This window comes from Esox lucius, chromosome 17, assembly GCF_011004845.1.
Source record: "Esox lucius isolate fEsoLuc1 chromosome 17, fEsoLuc1.pri, whole genome shotgun sequence".
NCBI lineage: Eukaryota > Metazoa > Chordata > Actinopteri > Esociformes > Esocidae > Esox > Esox lucius.
The window spans coordinates 17,287,556-17,304,902 of NC_047585.1; the positions used below are offsets into that span (position 1 = coordinate 17,287,556).

At 45.3% G+C, this 17,347-nt stretch overlaps 1 protein-coding gene across 20 annotated transcripts in view; it reads left to right on the plus strand.

Annotated features, from left to right (window-relative positions):
- Positions 1–17,347, plus strand: part of itpr1b (inositol 1,4,5-trisphosphate receptor, type 1b) — a 111,762-nt gene that overhangs the window by 36,696 nt on the left and 57,719 nt on the right. For 10 of the 20 annotated variants that reach the window (XM_034287516.1, XM_034287513.1, XM_034287512.1 and 7 more), the window contains 13 exons: positions 249–374; positions 480–680; positions 823–1,074; positions 1,271–1,396; positions 1,688–1,816; positions 1,957–1,974; positions 2,510–2,536; positions 4,024–4,144; positions 4,639–4,823; positions 7,055–7,203; positions 8,785–8,896; positions 11,531–11,566; positions 16,149–16,190. In XM_034287516.1, coding sequence (XP_034143407.1) covers positions 249–374; positions 480–680; positions 823–1,074; positions 1,271–1,396; positions 1,688–1,816; positions 1,957–1,974; positions 2,510–2,536; positions 4,024–4,144; positions 4,639–4,823; positions 7,055–7,203; positions 8,785–8,896; positions 11,531–11,566; positions 16,149–16,190 — 1,524 coding nt within the window. The remainder of the gene's footprint in view (positions 1–248; positions 375–479; positions 681–822; positions 1,075–1,270; positions 1,397–1,687; positions 1,817–1,956; positions 1,975–2,509; positions 2,537–4,023; positions 4,145–4,638; positions 4,824–7,054; positions 7,204–8,784; positions 8,897–11,530; positions 11,567–16,148; positions 16,191–17,347) is intronic. The other 10 variants (XM_010882051.5, XM_010882047.5, XM_034287518.1 and 7 more) reach the window with 5 other exon arrangements.

Below are 17,347 nucleotides of genomic sequence, written 5' to 3' on the forward strand. Positions count from 1 at the left end.
TCATTAGGACTTAAAAAGGAGCCAAACAACTGTGATAATAAATGGCTTCATATGATCACTATCCATACATTTTGCATGATCAGTCATATTTTCAAAATCAATGCCAAAATTTCACAATTTCTGCCAGGGTATGCCAACTTATGAGCATAAATGTATGTATCAAGTCTTAAAATGGCAATGACATTTGTGAAAGGCTCGCTAGCTCTTTGGTCGTGTGTCTGCATGTGTTTGTGACGAAAACACTTCAGGGAGAGGATGTCCGCATGCAGGAGATAATGAAGCTGGCTCACGAGTTCCTCCAGAACTTCTGTGCAGGGAACCAGCAGAACCAGATCTTGCTGCACAAGCATATTAACCTGTTTCTGAACCCAGGGGTGAGTGGACTTTGCTGGGTTAATTACTGGGTTAGTAGGAACCAGCGGTGCTCCCTCATTCCCATACATTTAAGGTCCCTATGTTGGCACTTCTCGTCTCTGCAGATTCTGGAGGCAGTCACCATGCAACACATCTTCATGAATAACTTCCAGCTGTGCAGTGAGATAAACGAGCGCGTTGTGCAGCACTTTGTCCACTGCACCGAGACGCACGGCCGCCACGTCCAGTACCTCAAGTTCCTGCAGACCATCGTCAAGGCTGAGAACAAGTTCATCAAGAAGTGCCAGGACACCGTCATGGCTGAGGTGAGCTGTAACTTTTTTTTTCCAGCACGGATGATTCGCAGATGATTCTAATGCAAATGATACTACGGACCAAAAATACATTAAAATCAATATAATGTTTCAGTAGCTGACAAAGAACATTCTCTCCCATTACCCTGCGCAGTTGGTGAACTCTGGCGAGGACGTGCTGGTGTTCTACAATGACCGTGCATCCTTCCAGACCCTGATCACAATGATGCGGTCAGAGCGGGACCGTATGGACGAGAACAGTCCTCTGATGTACCACATCCACCTGGTGGAGCTGCTGGCCGTCTGCACCGAGGGAAAGAACGTCTACACTGAGATCAAGTGCAACTCCCTGCTGCCCCTGGATGACATTGTGAGGGTGGTCACCCATGAGGACTGCATTCCTGAGGTGAGTGAAAGTCACTTGGGCCAACAGGTATGTAGGCAACCGCTGTAAAAACATGAGGAGCCCTGCATGTGAATATTGGGGAACTCACAAACACCTTGTACCACCTCAGGCTTAACGACCATTTTGGGTTCTTGTGATAATAATGGGTTTGAGTGTTTGCTGTACGAAAGATGTCCATTCCTCCCCTTTTCTCCAGGTGAAAATAGCCTACATCAACTTCTTGAACCACTGCTATGTGGACACCGAGGTGGAGATGAAAGAGATCTACACCAGCAACCACATGTGGAAACTCTTTGAGAATTTCTTGGTGGACATCTGCAGGGTAAACAGGAGCACATTTTCCTATTGTATGGCTGGTCAACAGTTCATGAGTTGCTCTGTTACTGAGGCTTCATTGATAGTCTACTGAGTCTTCTACCAAGAGACGGGTTCTCATTCTACTTTCCTGCGGGAGTGTTGTGCTGTGAGGTGATGTGTGATCACAGCATGGAGTAATGATATTCAGTCCTGTTTCCTTGGAGGAGGCAGGAAGTGTGATCCAGCGAATACTCCCTCACCCCGGTCTGTCTGGTGAGTGAGTCAGGCTAGCCATGTCTGTTTCTGCGATCTGTAGGTCTGCAACAACACCAGTGACCGGAAGCATGCGGACACTGTGTTGGAGGGTTACGTGACGGAGACCGTCATGAGCATTGTCACCACCTTCTTCAGCTCGCCCTTCTCTGACCAGAGCACCAGTCTGCAGGTACTGTAACCACGACCACAAACACGTGACAGCCACCGTAATGCACAATGCGGCACGAACCGAGCAGTTGAATGGAACACACCGGGTGAAAACATTTCACGGTTAACATGGAAACCTGTTACTTTTTTTTTTTTAACTAGGTGGCATGTCAGATGTATGTGAGTATCGGTAAAACTCCTTAGTTTACTATCCATTTACCAGCAGACCTAGAATAGCAATACATTTCTTCACTGACAATTGTCACATCTTGTATACTAGATCTGACTCATCACTTTCCAAGAATATTACATGGTTGGCAAACAGAAATCCAGATAATTTGGTATGTTTCACAATATACCTTCACTTCTGGGATGTGGCTGCAATTGATGGTTGAGCAGTTATTGGTTCGTCACTCTGTCCTCTGGGAAAGTGTTGGGTAGTATGCAATATAGAGGAGGAGCCCAACTTTTGTCTTCAAAGACTTTTTCTTGGAAGACTCGTTTTGCAATCCTTTCTAGAATTGGCCACTAATAACCATGCTAGACAAGCCTGTGTTTGCAGTACGTCCTATTACTGTAGATTAGTTTGGTGTACTTCCTCTTTCAAGTAATTTTCACATACATTCGACATCCCAAATTCCATTACCCTCAGTACTCTGATTCATGTGAAACATCTGCTTAAAGAACATAGTCATCCCCTTCTCTCCCACAACAGGCGTGCATTCTGGGAAAGATAATGGAGGTATACATGTTATTGTGCTGGATTGTTATACATGTTATTGTGCTCACAGTGTTGTTTGTTCCTGATGCTAGTGGAGATACTGCTTCAGACCTGAGTTGACTACAGTAATAACCATAGACCAGGGTTTTCCAATCATGGTCCTGAGGACACCAAGGGTTTGCCCAAGCACTCACACACCTGATAGAAATGTATGACTTGATAGTTTGATTATGTCAATCAAGTGTGTAAGTGCCAGGGTAACATTTTAAGCAGCTGTGTAAGTGCCAGGGTAACATTTTAAGCAGCTGTGTAAGTGCCAGGGTAACATTTTAAGCAGCTGTGTGAGTGCCAGGGTAACATTTTAAGCAGCTGTGTAAGTGCCAGGGTAACATTTTAAGCAGCTGTGTGAGTGCCAGGGTAACATTTTAAGCAGCTGTGTGAGTGCCAGGGCAAAAGCAAAAACCTGCCCCATTGGGGTCCTCAGGACCAGGACTGGGAAACCCTGTCATAAACCCTGTTGCATTAGTAGTTTAGGTGGATTATGTGTTCCCTTTACATGTAAATCATTACCTGTAGCCAGCAACCCTGTTCCCCTTGATCAAAAATGCTAGACACTGCTTTGGTTCGTCTCCTCCAAAGAGTAGGAAGAAGGAACCATCTTTGAATTATTCAAAAATGTTGGTGTAAGTCATCCTATTTTGAAATAAAATTGTGAAATAAAAGATTGTGATTGACTTGTAGAAGAGAACGAGTTTACATGTAAAACTTCTCAAAACAGCAGACCGTTGTCAACTTACCTAGGAAAAATGAAGTGAGCAAGATAAAAACGAGAAATGATGGGGCAGCAGGTGCCAGACCTGTCATCTGTCTGTCTAAGCAGAGCCTTCCCACCCACTCCTTCCCGAATCCTTCCCACTCCTTCCCGAATCCTTCCCACTCCTTCCCGAATCCTTCCCACTCCTCCCCGAGTCTTTCCCACCCACTCCTTCCTGAATCCTTCCCACCCACTCCTTCCTGAATCCTTCCCACCCACTCCTTCCCCAATCCTTCCCACTCCTTCCTGAGTCTTTCCCACCCACTCCTCCCTGAATATCCGCCCTTCCTCTCTGTCAGCAAAACGTGATTCTTTTTCTGTTTTACTGTGAGGGCTGTTTTACTGTAGCCTACTCAATGTTTCAATGTGAAGAGGTTGATACAAAAGTAATTGCCCAGAGGACATTTAACATTTGGCTAATACTTTCTCGGTTTGAAACATTTTCTCTGGTTTCTCCCTGCAGAACATGACTCAGTTTTTAAGCTGAGTGCACCCTCACTTTGGTTAATCTGGGTTCTAGAGATGGGGTCTGTGATAAACCACAAATCCTTTGTTGATCACTGTTGGGGATTTTTGCTTTTGTTAACGTGCACCCTCTGACTCATCCTTTGACGTCTTTTCTTCTCTCATCTGTCTTTACTTCCTGTCTCTCTCCTGTCTGTCTCTCATCTGTCTGTCTGTCTCCTTCTGTTAGACTCGCCAGCCAGTGTTTGTTCAGCTCCTGCAGGGGGTGTTCAGGGTGTATCATTGTAACTGGCTCAACCCCACTCAGAAGGCCTCTGTTGAGGCCTGTATCAAGGTGCTGTCTGACGTGGGTAAGATACGTGCACTTGGCCGACACCAGTTGCGCTAACGCAGTCTTGATACGCTGCAAGAAAATGCTTCCTCAAAAAGAAGTTCACAAAAACCTAATAAGAAAATGTGAGCAAAAGATATGGTTGAATGTGTTGTCTGATAAGAAGCTAGGTAGTCTAATTCTGACACAACAACAAATCTGAACATACCTCATTCTTGTTTTCCGACAAAAGAAAATGTATTGTCTTATTCTAACAATTAAGTTGTACCTGAATTAGTTGCTTATTTTCTGAATTTTCTTTCTCTGTTTTTTTTAAACACTTGATTGACTTGAGCATTATTTTCTAATATTTGACAAATATTTTTTTTTACTACTCTTGGGAAAGCATTATTTTTGCACTGTAAAATCCATTAAATGCTATACATCTTTGTAGTCACAAGCCAATTGGAGTGCCCCTCTTAAGTCTACTACTATTAAGTATTCTTAAGTATACTACTATTTTCATTCACATAGCCAAGAACAGAGCCATCGCCATCCCGGTGGACCTGGACAGCCAGGTGAACAACCTGTTCGTCAAGTCGAACAACGTGGTCACCAAGTCCATCCTGAGCTGGAGGCTTTCTGCCAAGAATGCCCCCAGAAGGGACTCCAACAGCACCACATCCATTAGCTACAGGAATATCATAGAAAGACTACAGGTAAGGATTCGTACAAACCACGTTTAAGCTACATGAGCACCTCAGAGGCAACAGGTGAGACTTTGTATAGACCGTGTCACCGAACTACCGTGGAAACAATACAGGTGAGACTTTTTGCCGGACCACGTAAAACAGAGCCGGCCAAGAAGAGCGAATGTCTCTTACTGACTGAGTGACTGACTGACTGACCCTTGTTAAATCGCGTAGTGGTTAAAGAAGCGGACCTGTGAACTATAGGTCCCGAGTTCATATCTCCTCGCAGGCGAAGCAAAGGACGTGTTATGAATTATTACGTATAGATTAAACTTTGCTGGCTAAAACCGTCAGTATCTGCATTATAGTTAACGGTTATATTGCGACTGTTTCTGGTGGATTTTCGAAGTACCCATCTGTGCTCAGTTCTTATGATTATTCCTAGGAAGTTAGTATATACTAGTAAGCCTATTACTGGCTGAAAAGCTGTTAAAACGGCCAGTGGCAAAAGCAATACTGTTCATAGACACTATTGTGGAGGTAAACTTAAAAAGAAACGTTAGTCAGTTTAACACAATCCTGGAGTCTAGCGACTGCTGAAACGTGTAATGCCGTGGCGTAGTGGTTAAAGACAGTGCCTCTCATGCGGAAGACCTAAGTTTGAATCTATTGAGAGCAATGACATTTATTAATTATTTCTGGTAGATTCCACGACTCGCTCGTCTTTTCACCTGATTAAAGTTAGGCACGTCGCCTTTATTGATAGTTATTGTGTCATAATATCATTCACAAATGAAAGAAAAAAGTATGCTGTTTTGCCATGAAAGAAAAAAAGATTTTCTCATGCCCTGAAATGAAGTAGCTTTGGCAGACTTGCTAGCAATTGCGCAATTCTTATGACTATTCCAGCAAATGTACAGCTCTGTGGTGTTGTGGTTAAAGACACAGCCTTTCACGTGGGCGACCTGGGTTCGAATTTCGAGAGGGCAGCACTTTCTATTGTGGGCCAGCTGAACTAGTCTTGGCTGGTTTGTTGTTATAAATCGTGTCACTGAACTACTGTGGAAACAACACAGGTGAGACTTCATATAGACTGCGTCACTAAAGTACTGTGGAAACGACACAGGTGAGACTTTACATAGACCATGTCACTGAACTACTTTCACTGAACTACTGTGGAAACAACACAGGTGAGACTTCATATAGACAGTGTCACTAAAGTACTGTGGAAACGACACAGGTGAGACTTTACATAGACCGTGTCACTGAACTACTTTCACTGAACTACTGTGGAAACAACACAGGTGAGACTTCATATAGACAGTGTCACTGAACTACTGTGGTATCAACACAGGTGAGACTTTATATAGACAGTGTCACTGAACTACAACACAGGTGAGACTCAGGAGACAAAAAATTACTATAGTCTTGCATTCAACAAGCCTAGTTCTCACAACATTTGTTTAAAGGAAATCAGTTACACTTGCGTTGTATGTTGAAAATGAGTCATGGAATTCCAGATAAATTGACCTAACCATTCCAAGAAATGGATGAAAGGAACAATTTTGCAGACGAATGAGTTACAATTCCCAAGAAAATGAAAGGGGAAGTTCACAGATTTTTTACACTGGGCCTTTTAAATATTTCTGGGCTTGTTGTTGTACCCTCCCAAAAATGCTATGAAATATGAAATTCTATGTCATGTCAAGACAACATAATGAATAATGGGGGGGGGAAGAATCACCTACCAGCAAGAATGAAAAGAAGGCCGCTTGTAATAATGGGTGAACCTCCTCTTCCACCCATTGTGTGAATGTCTGTGTGATTGTCCTGCTCCTTTTCTTCACAAATCATGTCAACATCAACATTATGCAATTTTAGTGATTTGCATATTTCCATGGAGTTTATGGTTAGTCATGGGTGTATGGAGTGGGGGAGAGGCGAGTTGGGATGTGGCTGCTCTTGTTTTCTTGGAGGTTTTTGGTAAACCCTGGTCTACCGCACCCACTTCTGCATTTATAAATGTGTACAGTGAGCAGTCTGAGACAGTCCGGTCACAAAGTTCACCTTTTGTATTTTGCTGTTTTGTCAGCTTCCGTTTGTCCTTTTAAGGTCCAGCTAAAATTGTGTAAGGGCCGACATCCAGGCCCCAGTGTCATACAGTCCATCTGGCCTCGGTCCAGACCCACAGCTCTGTCATAACCCGTCTGTTTCTTCTCTTCTTTCACCCTCTGCCTGTCCACTGCTCTGTGTTGAAGGACATAGTGTCAGCTCTAGAAGACCGCCTGCGCCCGTTGGTCCAGGCTGAGCTCTCTGTGCTGGTGGACGTGCTTCATCGCCCAGAGCTGCTCTTCCCTGAGAACACAGATGCCCGCCGGAAGTGTGAAAGCGGTGGCTTCATCTCCAAGTAAGATTCCAGTGCCCACAAGCCCCTGTAACCCAACCACCTCCCTGACGTGTCCACTCTTGTCATGTCCAGTGATGAACCACAGTCTCTATTTTTATGTTGTTCACAGCAGTTCAGCATCGAATCAGCATTCATTTGCTAGGACTCAGTCTTCTTTTTGTTTAGCTGAGTAGTCAGTACAGACTCACATTTTCAGGGGATTTTTTCAGTAGTCCTTACTGTGGCCATTCTCAACCAACACACACACTGCTTGTGTTATTTCTTTTGCCGGATTAGACTGAGGCTAAGGGCTGATTTGGGGAGAGATTTGCATTGTTTTTCTTGTGTTTCTGTGATGCTACGGGGACACTGATACATGTCATGTCGGTGTAGATGTGTCAGCGTGTTTAAGGTTGTCATAGGATACTTGAAGTTTTATCAGAACCTCTCTATCCCCAACCGTGGTAGTCTACTGGAAAGCCAAAATGCTGTCCAACTGGAGATGTACACAAAACTGGCAATGGCGGTTTATCAATACAACCACACGCTATTTTAGAATGAGCTGTTCCTCCTCGAGTTTCACAAAACAATAGTTGGAAAAGCATCAACAGTTTCTATACGGAGAGGGTTCCCGTGCGAACCGTGAAGAGACGCCCGAACTGTATAGAACGGTTACGAATGTGTACTGTTACAGCCCTAGTTGTAATATAAAAAAAATTCAAACAAAATCACAGGGAGTTTGAATACCTTTGAGAGTGACTAGTTGTATGGTGAACATCCGGGTTTCAGTAGCCCAGCTCATTCATGGCATACATGTACCCGATGTTGTGCGACTGGAATCGGCACACTAATCCTCTGTAAGCGCACAGTAACTGAAGCCGTCGCTGAGCATGGTGGGCAGCTAAGTGCTGTACTGACCCGGGGCTTTGTTTTCACATGTCCTGCACTGAGCCCACTGGAGTTCTAGCTCCCTCGCACAGCCCCCCAGCCCAAAGGCCCGGCCACTGCTGTGTGTGTTGTGCTCGATAAGGACTGAGATTGGATTACGGGGCGTGAGGGCGGGTGTCTGGGCTCTTTGAACAGGTGCTGGCTCTGGGATTAGCCTACTGTATAGGGACACAGGTAGGCGGGGGTTGCGTCGAGTAGCACGTGAAACGCCACCAGTTCGCATTGATTTAGTACAAAGGCAATACTGAACAGTACCAACCACAATATCTCAGTTGAACCTTAATGGAAAGCCTGGAGAAAATTGGGGTGACTGATTTTCAGGGAAGCCTTACGACTCATGATTCCTACACATGATTGATCCTTTGGACTTAAAAGCTCCTCTCCGTTCATGTAACTGAAACACAGCGCCTGGGATGAGCTGATCTACAGCTCTAAGACCTACGTGAGGTCGATCACTACCCAAACATTTCTGCACAATAATGAAATAAGCATATGCCAAGCAGACACACACACCCTGATCTTTTAACTCGTCTATCTTAACAGGAAACAGCAGTGGCTGAGGCATCTATGTTTGTTACCGCTGAAATGAGTTGTTCCCTCGCGTACAGGTGTGTTCACTGCAGTGATCCAGCTTTCCTCCTGTCTTCTGACTAGGCTCATCAAACACACCAAGCAGCTGCTGGAGGAGAATGAGGAGCGCCTGTGCATCAAGGTGCTGCAGACTCTGAGGGAGATGATGACCAAAGACCGTGGCTATGGGGAAAAGGTACCTTGTTCTCTTGATCTCTCTAGACTGGTATTTAGCATGAGAGTTGCAATGAGGCCTGGTATTCTGTACCTCTGATAGAGGTCAGGGGGTTGAGCGCAAAGATGGTGCTGGAGGTTACGTTTTTATTTTCTCTGCTGCCCAGTTCCCTTTGCCTGGTTGATACTGGTTGTCCTTAATGAGTCCTTTGGTTGGCTTTAATGCAGTACTTACAGGGCAGTATGTGGAATTTCTTGTCCAAGTGGATGCTAGGTGAATTGCAGCACCAAAATTTGCATTCAAACCAGCTCTCATCTTAAGCTTCCAGTTGGGAACCGGGGGATTACACATGCCTGTCTGCCATTGTTATGCGGTTGGCTAGAGGACGAGAGAACCACATCACTTAGTGATGCCGATGGAGAGAAAGGGAGTAGCTTTTTCATTTCACAACGGAATCTGTTCTGGCTTCTGTGGACAAATAGATTTAAAAAAAAACAATTACAACTTAACTTAAAATAAAAAATGTATGCCAGTACGCTAGTTATTGTGCTTTGAAGGTCAAGGTTCGGTGCTTATTCGGTTAAGTGCAAACATTTCTTATCAACAGTTACTGAAGATCAGTTTTTCTGGCAAAACAGGCAACACTAATCCAGGAATAATATATAATGCTTTACGAGAGCCCAATTAGCCTGATGCAAAAGGTTGAATTAATGCAATGAATGTTGTATTTTTTCTTTAGCATTTTCATGTTGCCATAGGGATATTGATACCTGGATGATGTCAGCGTAGATGTGTGAGTTTGTTTGAGGTGTTAGCAGCTTTATTGGCTACTTTCAAGCAGTGGCAACATATAGTTACAGTAATGTCTTCTCAACAACTCTCTGTTCATCACCCTTGTAGTCTGGAGATTTAAATGATACAAAGTTGGTTTGTCAGTACCACCACTCTCCATTGTAGAAATAGCTGCTGCTTCTAAAGTTTGGAAATACACCTACAATTTTAATTATTTTGATTAACACATGCACAAAAGCAGTTGTATACATAAGAATAGTGTAATATATTTTTTCAGGGCAATCATATTTATGTAACTGCCAATGTAAAACACTGTAGCTAGCTATTTATTTAGAAAAAACGTTTGGGTTAACTGTACTGAGCCCCCCCTTACCGTGCGGTACTGTTATGAATTTGTGTACTATTGTATTACTCAGTTCTGCTAGAACTGCAGAGGCGTTATGGACATTTTCTGATAGCACAATGCAAACATTCTACATAATGCCACTTTAATATTCATCATTATTTTGGTTAACTCTACAGTACTTAGATGCAGCCCCAGAATTTTTCAAATGAGCCTTTCATTTTGGGCTGTGAACGTGTAATATGTTGTTTAGATTTGCTAACATACCATAGGAAATAACTTTGAAAGCAACAGGATTTGATAACATGGCAAACACACCCACATAAATGACATGGTTCACAATTTACCGGGATCGATTTTGGCTCCCCAACAGCACTTTTAATACCAGTTACCAAAAATCCCAGAATTAATCTTTAATGTCCAGGAGTCTTGGTTTTAAAGTTTACAGTTTAAAAACCTACAGCACTTAAGAGTATTTTGATCATGTTTTAGCCTACTGTAGCAGCTGCACTTCTGCAGGAATAGAATGCTATGGGTGGGTTTATACTGTATCCTTAATGTTCATGATCTCTCTCTCTCTCTCTCTCACACACACACAAGTTAAAAACACTAGAGAAGTGTCCCTCTTAAAAATATAATTTTGGTTGTTGGTGATAGCTAGAATGTACTTTCTAGAATGTATAGAGACGGGCGACAAATGAAAGGAAAAATAAAACTTAAGTTGTCTCAGTGAGATGTTGGCACCACGAGCCACCTTACCAGCTTCAATGCCTCATGACAGATCCTAAGAGTCTACGGAACTCTACTGGAGGAAAGGATCACCATTCTTCCAAAAGTTATTCCCTCATTTGGTGTTTTGATGGTGGTAGAGAGCCCTGTGTGACGGATTGGTCCATAATCTCCCATAGGTGTTCAATTGGGTTGAGACCTAGTGAATGTGAAGTGCATGATTCACATAATTTTCATAGTCATCAAACCCATTCAGTAACTCCTCGTGCGCTGTGGATGGGGGCATTGTCATCCTGAAAGACACACAATAATGAAACCTCTTTCAAAATTACCTGGATCCTCTCCTCTTGCCATCTTGTTCCAAAATCTAGGTCAACCAGGCCCGCTCAGCATTTTTCTACATGCCACAGAGCCGGATAAGGTGTTAACTGTTTAATTGTATCATGCGGTTCACCTGTATGGAAGCACCTACATTTATTATGTTCCTACACTCATTTTGTCCAGTTTTTCCTATAATTTCTCGCCTGTCCGTGTGTTTTATTATCTAATTGAACCGCAAAACAGCAACACAACAACTAACTCAACGGGCTGTAAATGACGCTCTACTAATCTCAGAATAATGGTGTTTTTAGCTTTTAGCTCTCTGCTCTGCTGGTACTGACCAATCTGTTGCTTTTCAGACGCAGTAACCAACCTCTGTGTTTTTCACTGACTGTTTGTGGCGTGACTGTTTCCAGCTGCCTCACCTAACCCTGCTCCACTAACCCCGCCTCTGCACTCTTCTCTTCCAGCACATAGCCTTTGATGATGAGATGGATGTGGCTGAGGTCTATCACTTTCCTTCTTTACGTCGGTTTCTGTCGGCTTCTAGTGGTGCGGTGTAGCTGGCTGTGTGCGTGTGCCGGTGGTTTAGCCGTCTTGACTGCTGGTTACAGTAAACCCCCCCCCCCCGTCCCCTGCTTTAAGCTTGCCAGAGCGGCTGCGGGTCGCTTGTTTGTTCGACTGTTTTTGTCTCCGTGCCGCTAGCATGCTAACGACTGCCTGCTGTCGCCGCCTTGCTTCAGTGCTATGTGTCTGTGTCGTAGTCTCCTGCTTGGAGTGTAGTCGCTGGTTGTTTCGTACGTAGAGCCAGGCGGGTCGATGTGACGCGGCCCCGGCTGAAGTAGCTGGTTCGTGTTCGATCTGACTGGATTTGTGCATGTCAGTGGACGAGGGCCAGTCAGTAGGGAAACAGCTGCCACAGGGGATGGAGAGTAGGGCAGACTCATGATGTTGATACTCCTACTGTACTTAGGACCGCCTGTACAGTGAAGTACTGAATGGTGCCGTTCATCTCTCCCCGCGTGTTTCTGGACGGGCCTTCATGTTTTCTTTTCACGGTATGGGTAAATCCCACATCACATGCAGTGTTCAAACGGAACGTGTCCTGCGAGTGGGAAAAGTGGACGTATTTCACAGGAAAAACTGCCAGCGACATTGAAACAAATGAAATTGGTGCTGTAGCTTAATTCGACAATTTCTCCATTCATCAGTGAATCTAGTTAGAACAGACTTAGAATGCGTTCAGGACGCCAGGTGGTAGGGACTGGGGTCAGCACCTCTCTTGGTAAAACCAACAGCTCGTCTATGGATGGAAGTCAGAGGGTCATGGGTAGGGTGGTTCCCCTTCGGCTCTCCACTATCATTACCACAGCAGGTGTGAGTATTTATACCCACTGGAGCTATCCCTTGAATTTGGGGGCCGTTACCCGATCATGCACACCCAGAGAGGGTTAGGGAGCGTGGATGAGCCCCAGCCTGTGTGCTTTTTCAATTTCATGTGCATGTGAATGTTTGGTTATACAAATACACGTTCAGAACATCTTTGAATTTGATCATAAAATGTGTCTTTTGTGTTGGAGAAATTTCAAATACACCCTCAGAATTTTTTTTTCAAATCGTACTGAAGAGGACTTTTACATGTATATTTCAAATATTCTTTCTAAATGAACTGACACAGTCAATGTCTTTTTACATGAGACATTTCAAATGCTTTCTTTGAATGTACATGAATGTATTGGGATATTTGAACCCAGGTCGGAGCGCTACTTGCAAGTGCACTGCATGCTCAAGAGTTTCTGTTTGTCTGTCCGTGCCTGTCTTGGAGTAAGAGGACACTCCCCCTACTCTGTCACGTTCTCTCTCTGGAGGGCCTGTGGCGTTTGGGAGGGGCCAAAGTGGCACCACTGACTAATGTCATGCAACACCTCTCTTACTCAGAAGTGTTTATAGTTCCTGGATGTTATGCAACAGCTAATATTCCCCTTATCAATGTCATAGCGCCAGACTGTACAGTTCATCCCCTTCCATAGACTGCTGTATGTTGTTTTTTTTTACCCTTTGAAATGTGTAGTTTAGTTACGTGTTAGTACTGAAGTTATTCTTTTGATCAGTAGAACGTAATCTAGTCACCAGTGCAATCTCTTGATTTATTGTCCAGTAGAGTTTGAGAAACACAGATGACAGTGAAAGTGAGGGTCGGAGAATCTGTTCTCTAAGATTGTCTCTCTGTCAGAATATCACCAGTGTCTCTCTACCTCCCTCTCTCTCTATCTCTCACCATCTCCCCCCCCCTTTCTCTCTCTCTCTCTATCTCTCACCATCTCCCTCCCCCCTTTCTCTCTCTCTCTCTCTCTCTCTATCTCTCACCATCTCCCTCCCTCTCCCTCCCCCACCCTCCCTCCCTGCATCATGTGCTATCCAGTGACGGAAATCCCCGGCTGCTTCCCCTCCTAAAAACAGGAGCGGACCAATAAACCGCCTCATTGTTGTCTGAGCGACCCCCGTCCCCATTTATAGTTCCTGAAGAATGCACATGCGAGTGCACTTAAATATCAAACACAAACACCCACCGGTCTGCACATTTGGCACGTGCCCGCTGGGATACCATGACCCAGACCCAGTGTTGCGCCGGAGACCACGCCTCCCCTGAGCAGGAGGAACAGCAGGAGCATTGCTCTGTCTGCCACTCGGCTGTTACGTGTGCCCGGCGGTCAGACTCCTCATGCCGGTAGCTGCGTGATATCCCACTGCTACCGTGCACAGCTCCAGTACCGGTGGGTCTTTGGGTGATGTAATGGGGCCAGCGGAGTGCAGAGACCCACGGCAGGTTGGCCACATGTTGTGTGCAGACCGGGGTGGGGTTATGTAACGCGGATGATTGCTATGCAGGAGTTAGCGCGGCGGGCTGCGTCTCCCACTCCCTGTCTTCTCACACACACGTACACACACACACACACTGTCTTTCTCTCTCTGTCTCTCTCTCTCTGTGTCCCTCTCTGTCTCTCTCTCCTTTACTATTTCTCTATCTTTCTCTGTCCCCTTTGCCATCTCTCTCTCTCTGTGTCCTCTTTGCTCTCTGATTCTTTCTCTACCAATCTTGTTCTGCCTGTATCCCACTCAGGTCTGGTGTCTTCTGTCACAGTCTTTCCCTGCGTTTCCTGGGTAATTCTGAGAGCTGCAGCAGTGTACATGAGCCCCATGGGTAGTTCTCTGATCCCCACCATCAGGGGGCGCTGTAGGCATTTCTGCCAGCTGTGCAGCTCAGTCCTTGCTCCTCCGCAGCCTGTTTCCACGCTGCACGATCACTGGCCCCCTGCCGCCTTCAGGCACCGGTTACATAAGGACGCATTCTTTTTTTCCCTCCACTGAGAATCAGACTCTCCACTGATGTGTGACCTTCTGCTGTAATTGCCAATAAAAGTGTGGCCAAGCTGTTTACCGAGAGACAGGCAGGGTGGGGTACTCTGGTGGAGGAGGGGGCAGGAGAGCCAGAGGGAGGGCTGTTTCGGGCCACAGGAAAGGCCAGCCGCGTAATGGCTGTCGGTTTGACCGTATCTGTCTCTCACAGCCTGTCTGTCTCTCTCCTTAACTTTATCTCTCTCTATATCTCTCTGTTTGTTGTTCATCTCTGACTTCTAATCGTCCACACTAAGGGATGTGAGGGGGCCGGTTGCTGTCACAGAGAGTCTAGCCAGGCTAACTCAGACAGGTGGGTGTTTTTGACTCCAGGCCCATGAGTCACAGAGACAGGTGGAACATCCATGGTGGAATCTCTACATCTTTTCACTGTATCCGGCTGTTACGTCCTTAGAGATGACCTTAGAGATGACCTCCGGCCCTGTCTTAGGTTCGGCCCTGTGTGGCAGACGAGTAAGGATTCAGCTCAGTGTATCACTTCGTAATCAACGTCATACCACCTGAGAAACCAAAGCTGGCTGTCATTGGTCCAAGCACCCGTGCTGACGCCAGCAGTTTCATGGGAAAGAAATGGACGTAACCCGGCGTTCAGATCCCTGCGACACATGGAAGCCATTCAGGTCAGCTGAGGCCCGTAATGACTGTCATGCCCCAACCACTCAAGGCGTTGACGGATGGGAAACCTTAGATGTAGCTCTAGTACATTTCGCTCAATTCAGTTAGACGAGTGAATCTGGGTTAATAACTTAGAGCATTGTTTATGAGCTAATCATCCATTTTCCTGGTGGAATTTTAGTTTTACAGAAAACAAGGGCATTATAAGGGGAGGTTTTTGTCTAGTCTCATAATTACTCAGCACCGGTTTAGTGAGGCGGAGTCAGCAGCTCTGTGGTCTGCTGTTCTCTGGCTTTTGACTTTGCACCACTTGAGTGTATCACATCCGTCTGTTTCTCTTCCTAAACGTCCTTTTATTTGTTTTTTTTTATTTATATTTACCAAGTGTAGGCGAGCGTTTCATTTCCGCAGTCTGCCCACAGAAAATAAAATGCATTTCTTGCTTTCTTGGGCGTCGTGCCTGACGTTGAGTCAGTGATGTGTTTTCGTTTTAATATGCTTTAATTTGTTACATCATTCAAATGAGAAAAATTTCTGCTCTCCCTTGAAACATGCTAGACATTTCCAGTATATTAGGGCGAGCGAAAATCGATAACCTCTCATAAACAACTAAACAGTGAGCATGTTGTTGATGAAGGTGTTTGCACGGGAAGCTGCTGAGGGAAAGCATTAGCAGATCCAGTGAAGAGTGTAGAATGTAAATGACAATGTAACCTGGACCAGTCAGACGTCCAGTAACAGCAGAGACTTAGCACTGAGTCAGGTCAAAGGCATGCTTGTTGTCCCGTCTTCTGTCCTCCTGGCGCTTTCATCACTGCAGGTCCAATGTGACGGGCCGACTGATGAAGTGAAACCAGCCAAACAGACAGGGAGGTCCTTGGTGAAGCTGGCATGGCCCTCCCTCCGTCTGTTTGCGCTGTGAGGCAACTGACCTGAGAGCTGTCTAAAGGGGACAGGTTTGGGGTTTGGGGGTGGGGGGGTTTGTAACAACATAACTCAGTATGGTCTTACCCGGACCTCGACTAATCCAGACCTTTTATCTATCTGTCCAATCAGCTGGCCCCTCTTCCGGCCGAGCCTGAAGTCCCAGCGCCTGATGTGAGTTCAACGCCCATATCGGCCGGTTCCGCGGCTCTCAGATATGGGTGGTTGTAGAACGTAGATGGGTAGACTGTCTGTGTTATACGTTGTGGTGGTCACATTCCATGACAGTAGTTCTCCATCTGATCCCCCCCCCCCCCCACACCCTGCGCCATTTGTCCACCACTATCGGTCCCCAGGGTGTGGAGTGAAGTCCAGTTATCTGAGCCTCTTTCTGCCAGGTTTTGGAACGGTGTGCTGAGTGTATTTCCATTGTAGATGGGGTCATGGGTTAACAGCAGTCAGTAGCCCTACTAGCAGTCCGCACTGACTGGGTTATGTAACCCGGACGGGGCTGGGTTCTTTCTCATGGCCAGAGTTGTTTTTTCTCCCCGGCAGCCGGTTGCGCCCTCATATAATTAACATGGTTGGATGTATCCTCCTACTGCAAAGTAATGAGGATGTGAGTCTCTCTGAGCCAGACAGTTTGTTGGTTTAAACAATCATACGTCAAAAAGAGTGAGCCGTACAGTTTGGCAAGTCTCGTTCAGAAGGTAGATTTGCAAGAGGGTAGAAATAAATATGTCACAGAGTTGGGATGACGTCACAGTTTGTCCGGTCATGGAGCACCCATCTGTTCGGCATGCAGCTGAATGGGATCAATCTTAATGCCAGGTTGTACATTTGGTTTCACTTTGAATATCTCTGCAGGGCTTGCTAGTTAGGGAACATCAGTAGATTAAACACGCAGCCTATCTAAATGTCAAACCAACTTTCCGAAACATGCACACCAACTGGATGATTACTCTTAATTCCGTAAAATCAAATTTATTCATATCATTCCTCGAATGTCAGTTTAGGAGGAGACTGATTTTATTATGAAAGTGGTCATATTGCCCCTTTTTGGTCAATTTTGACACTGGAATTTGTGTTTCTGAAACATATTGAATGCATTTTGGCTGTTTTCAGGGAGTGAAGATAGTTTTCAGTTGCTCTTTAAAACTCTATACTAATCCTGGCAAAAGTCTGTTCCTACCCCACATCCAACCCAGCACATCCACCACACCACCACCCTCCTCTCTCTAGTAACTGCATGTGATTTGGCCCAGTTCCCTGCATGTCAGAAAAGTGACTAATGTGCACAGAATTAACATCCCTTTTTTTTTTTTTTTTTT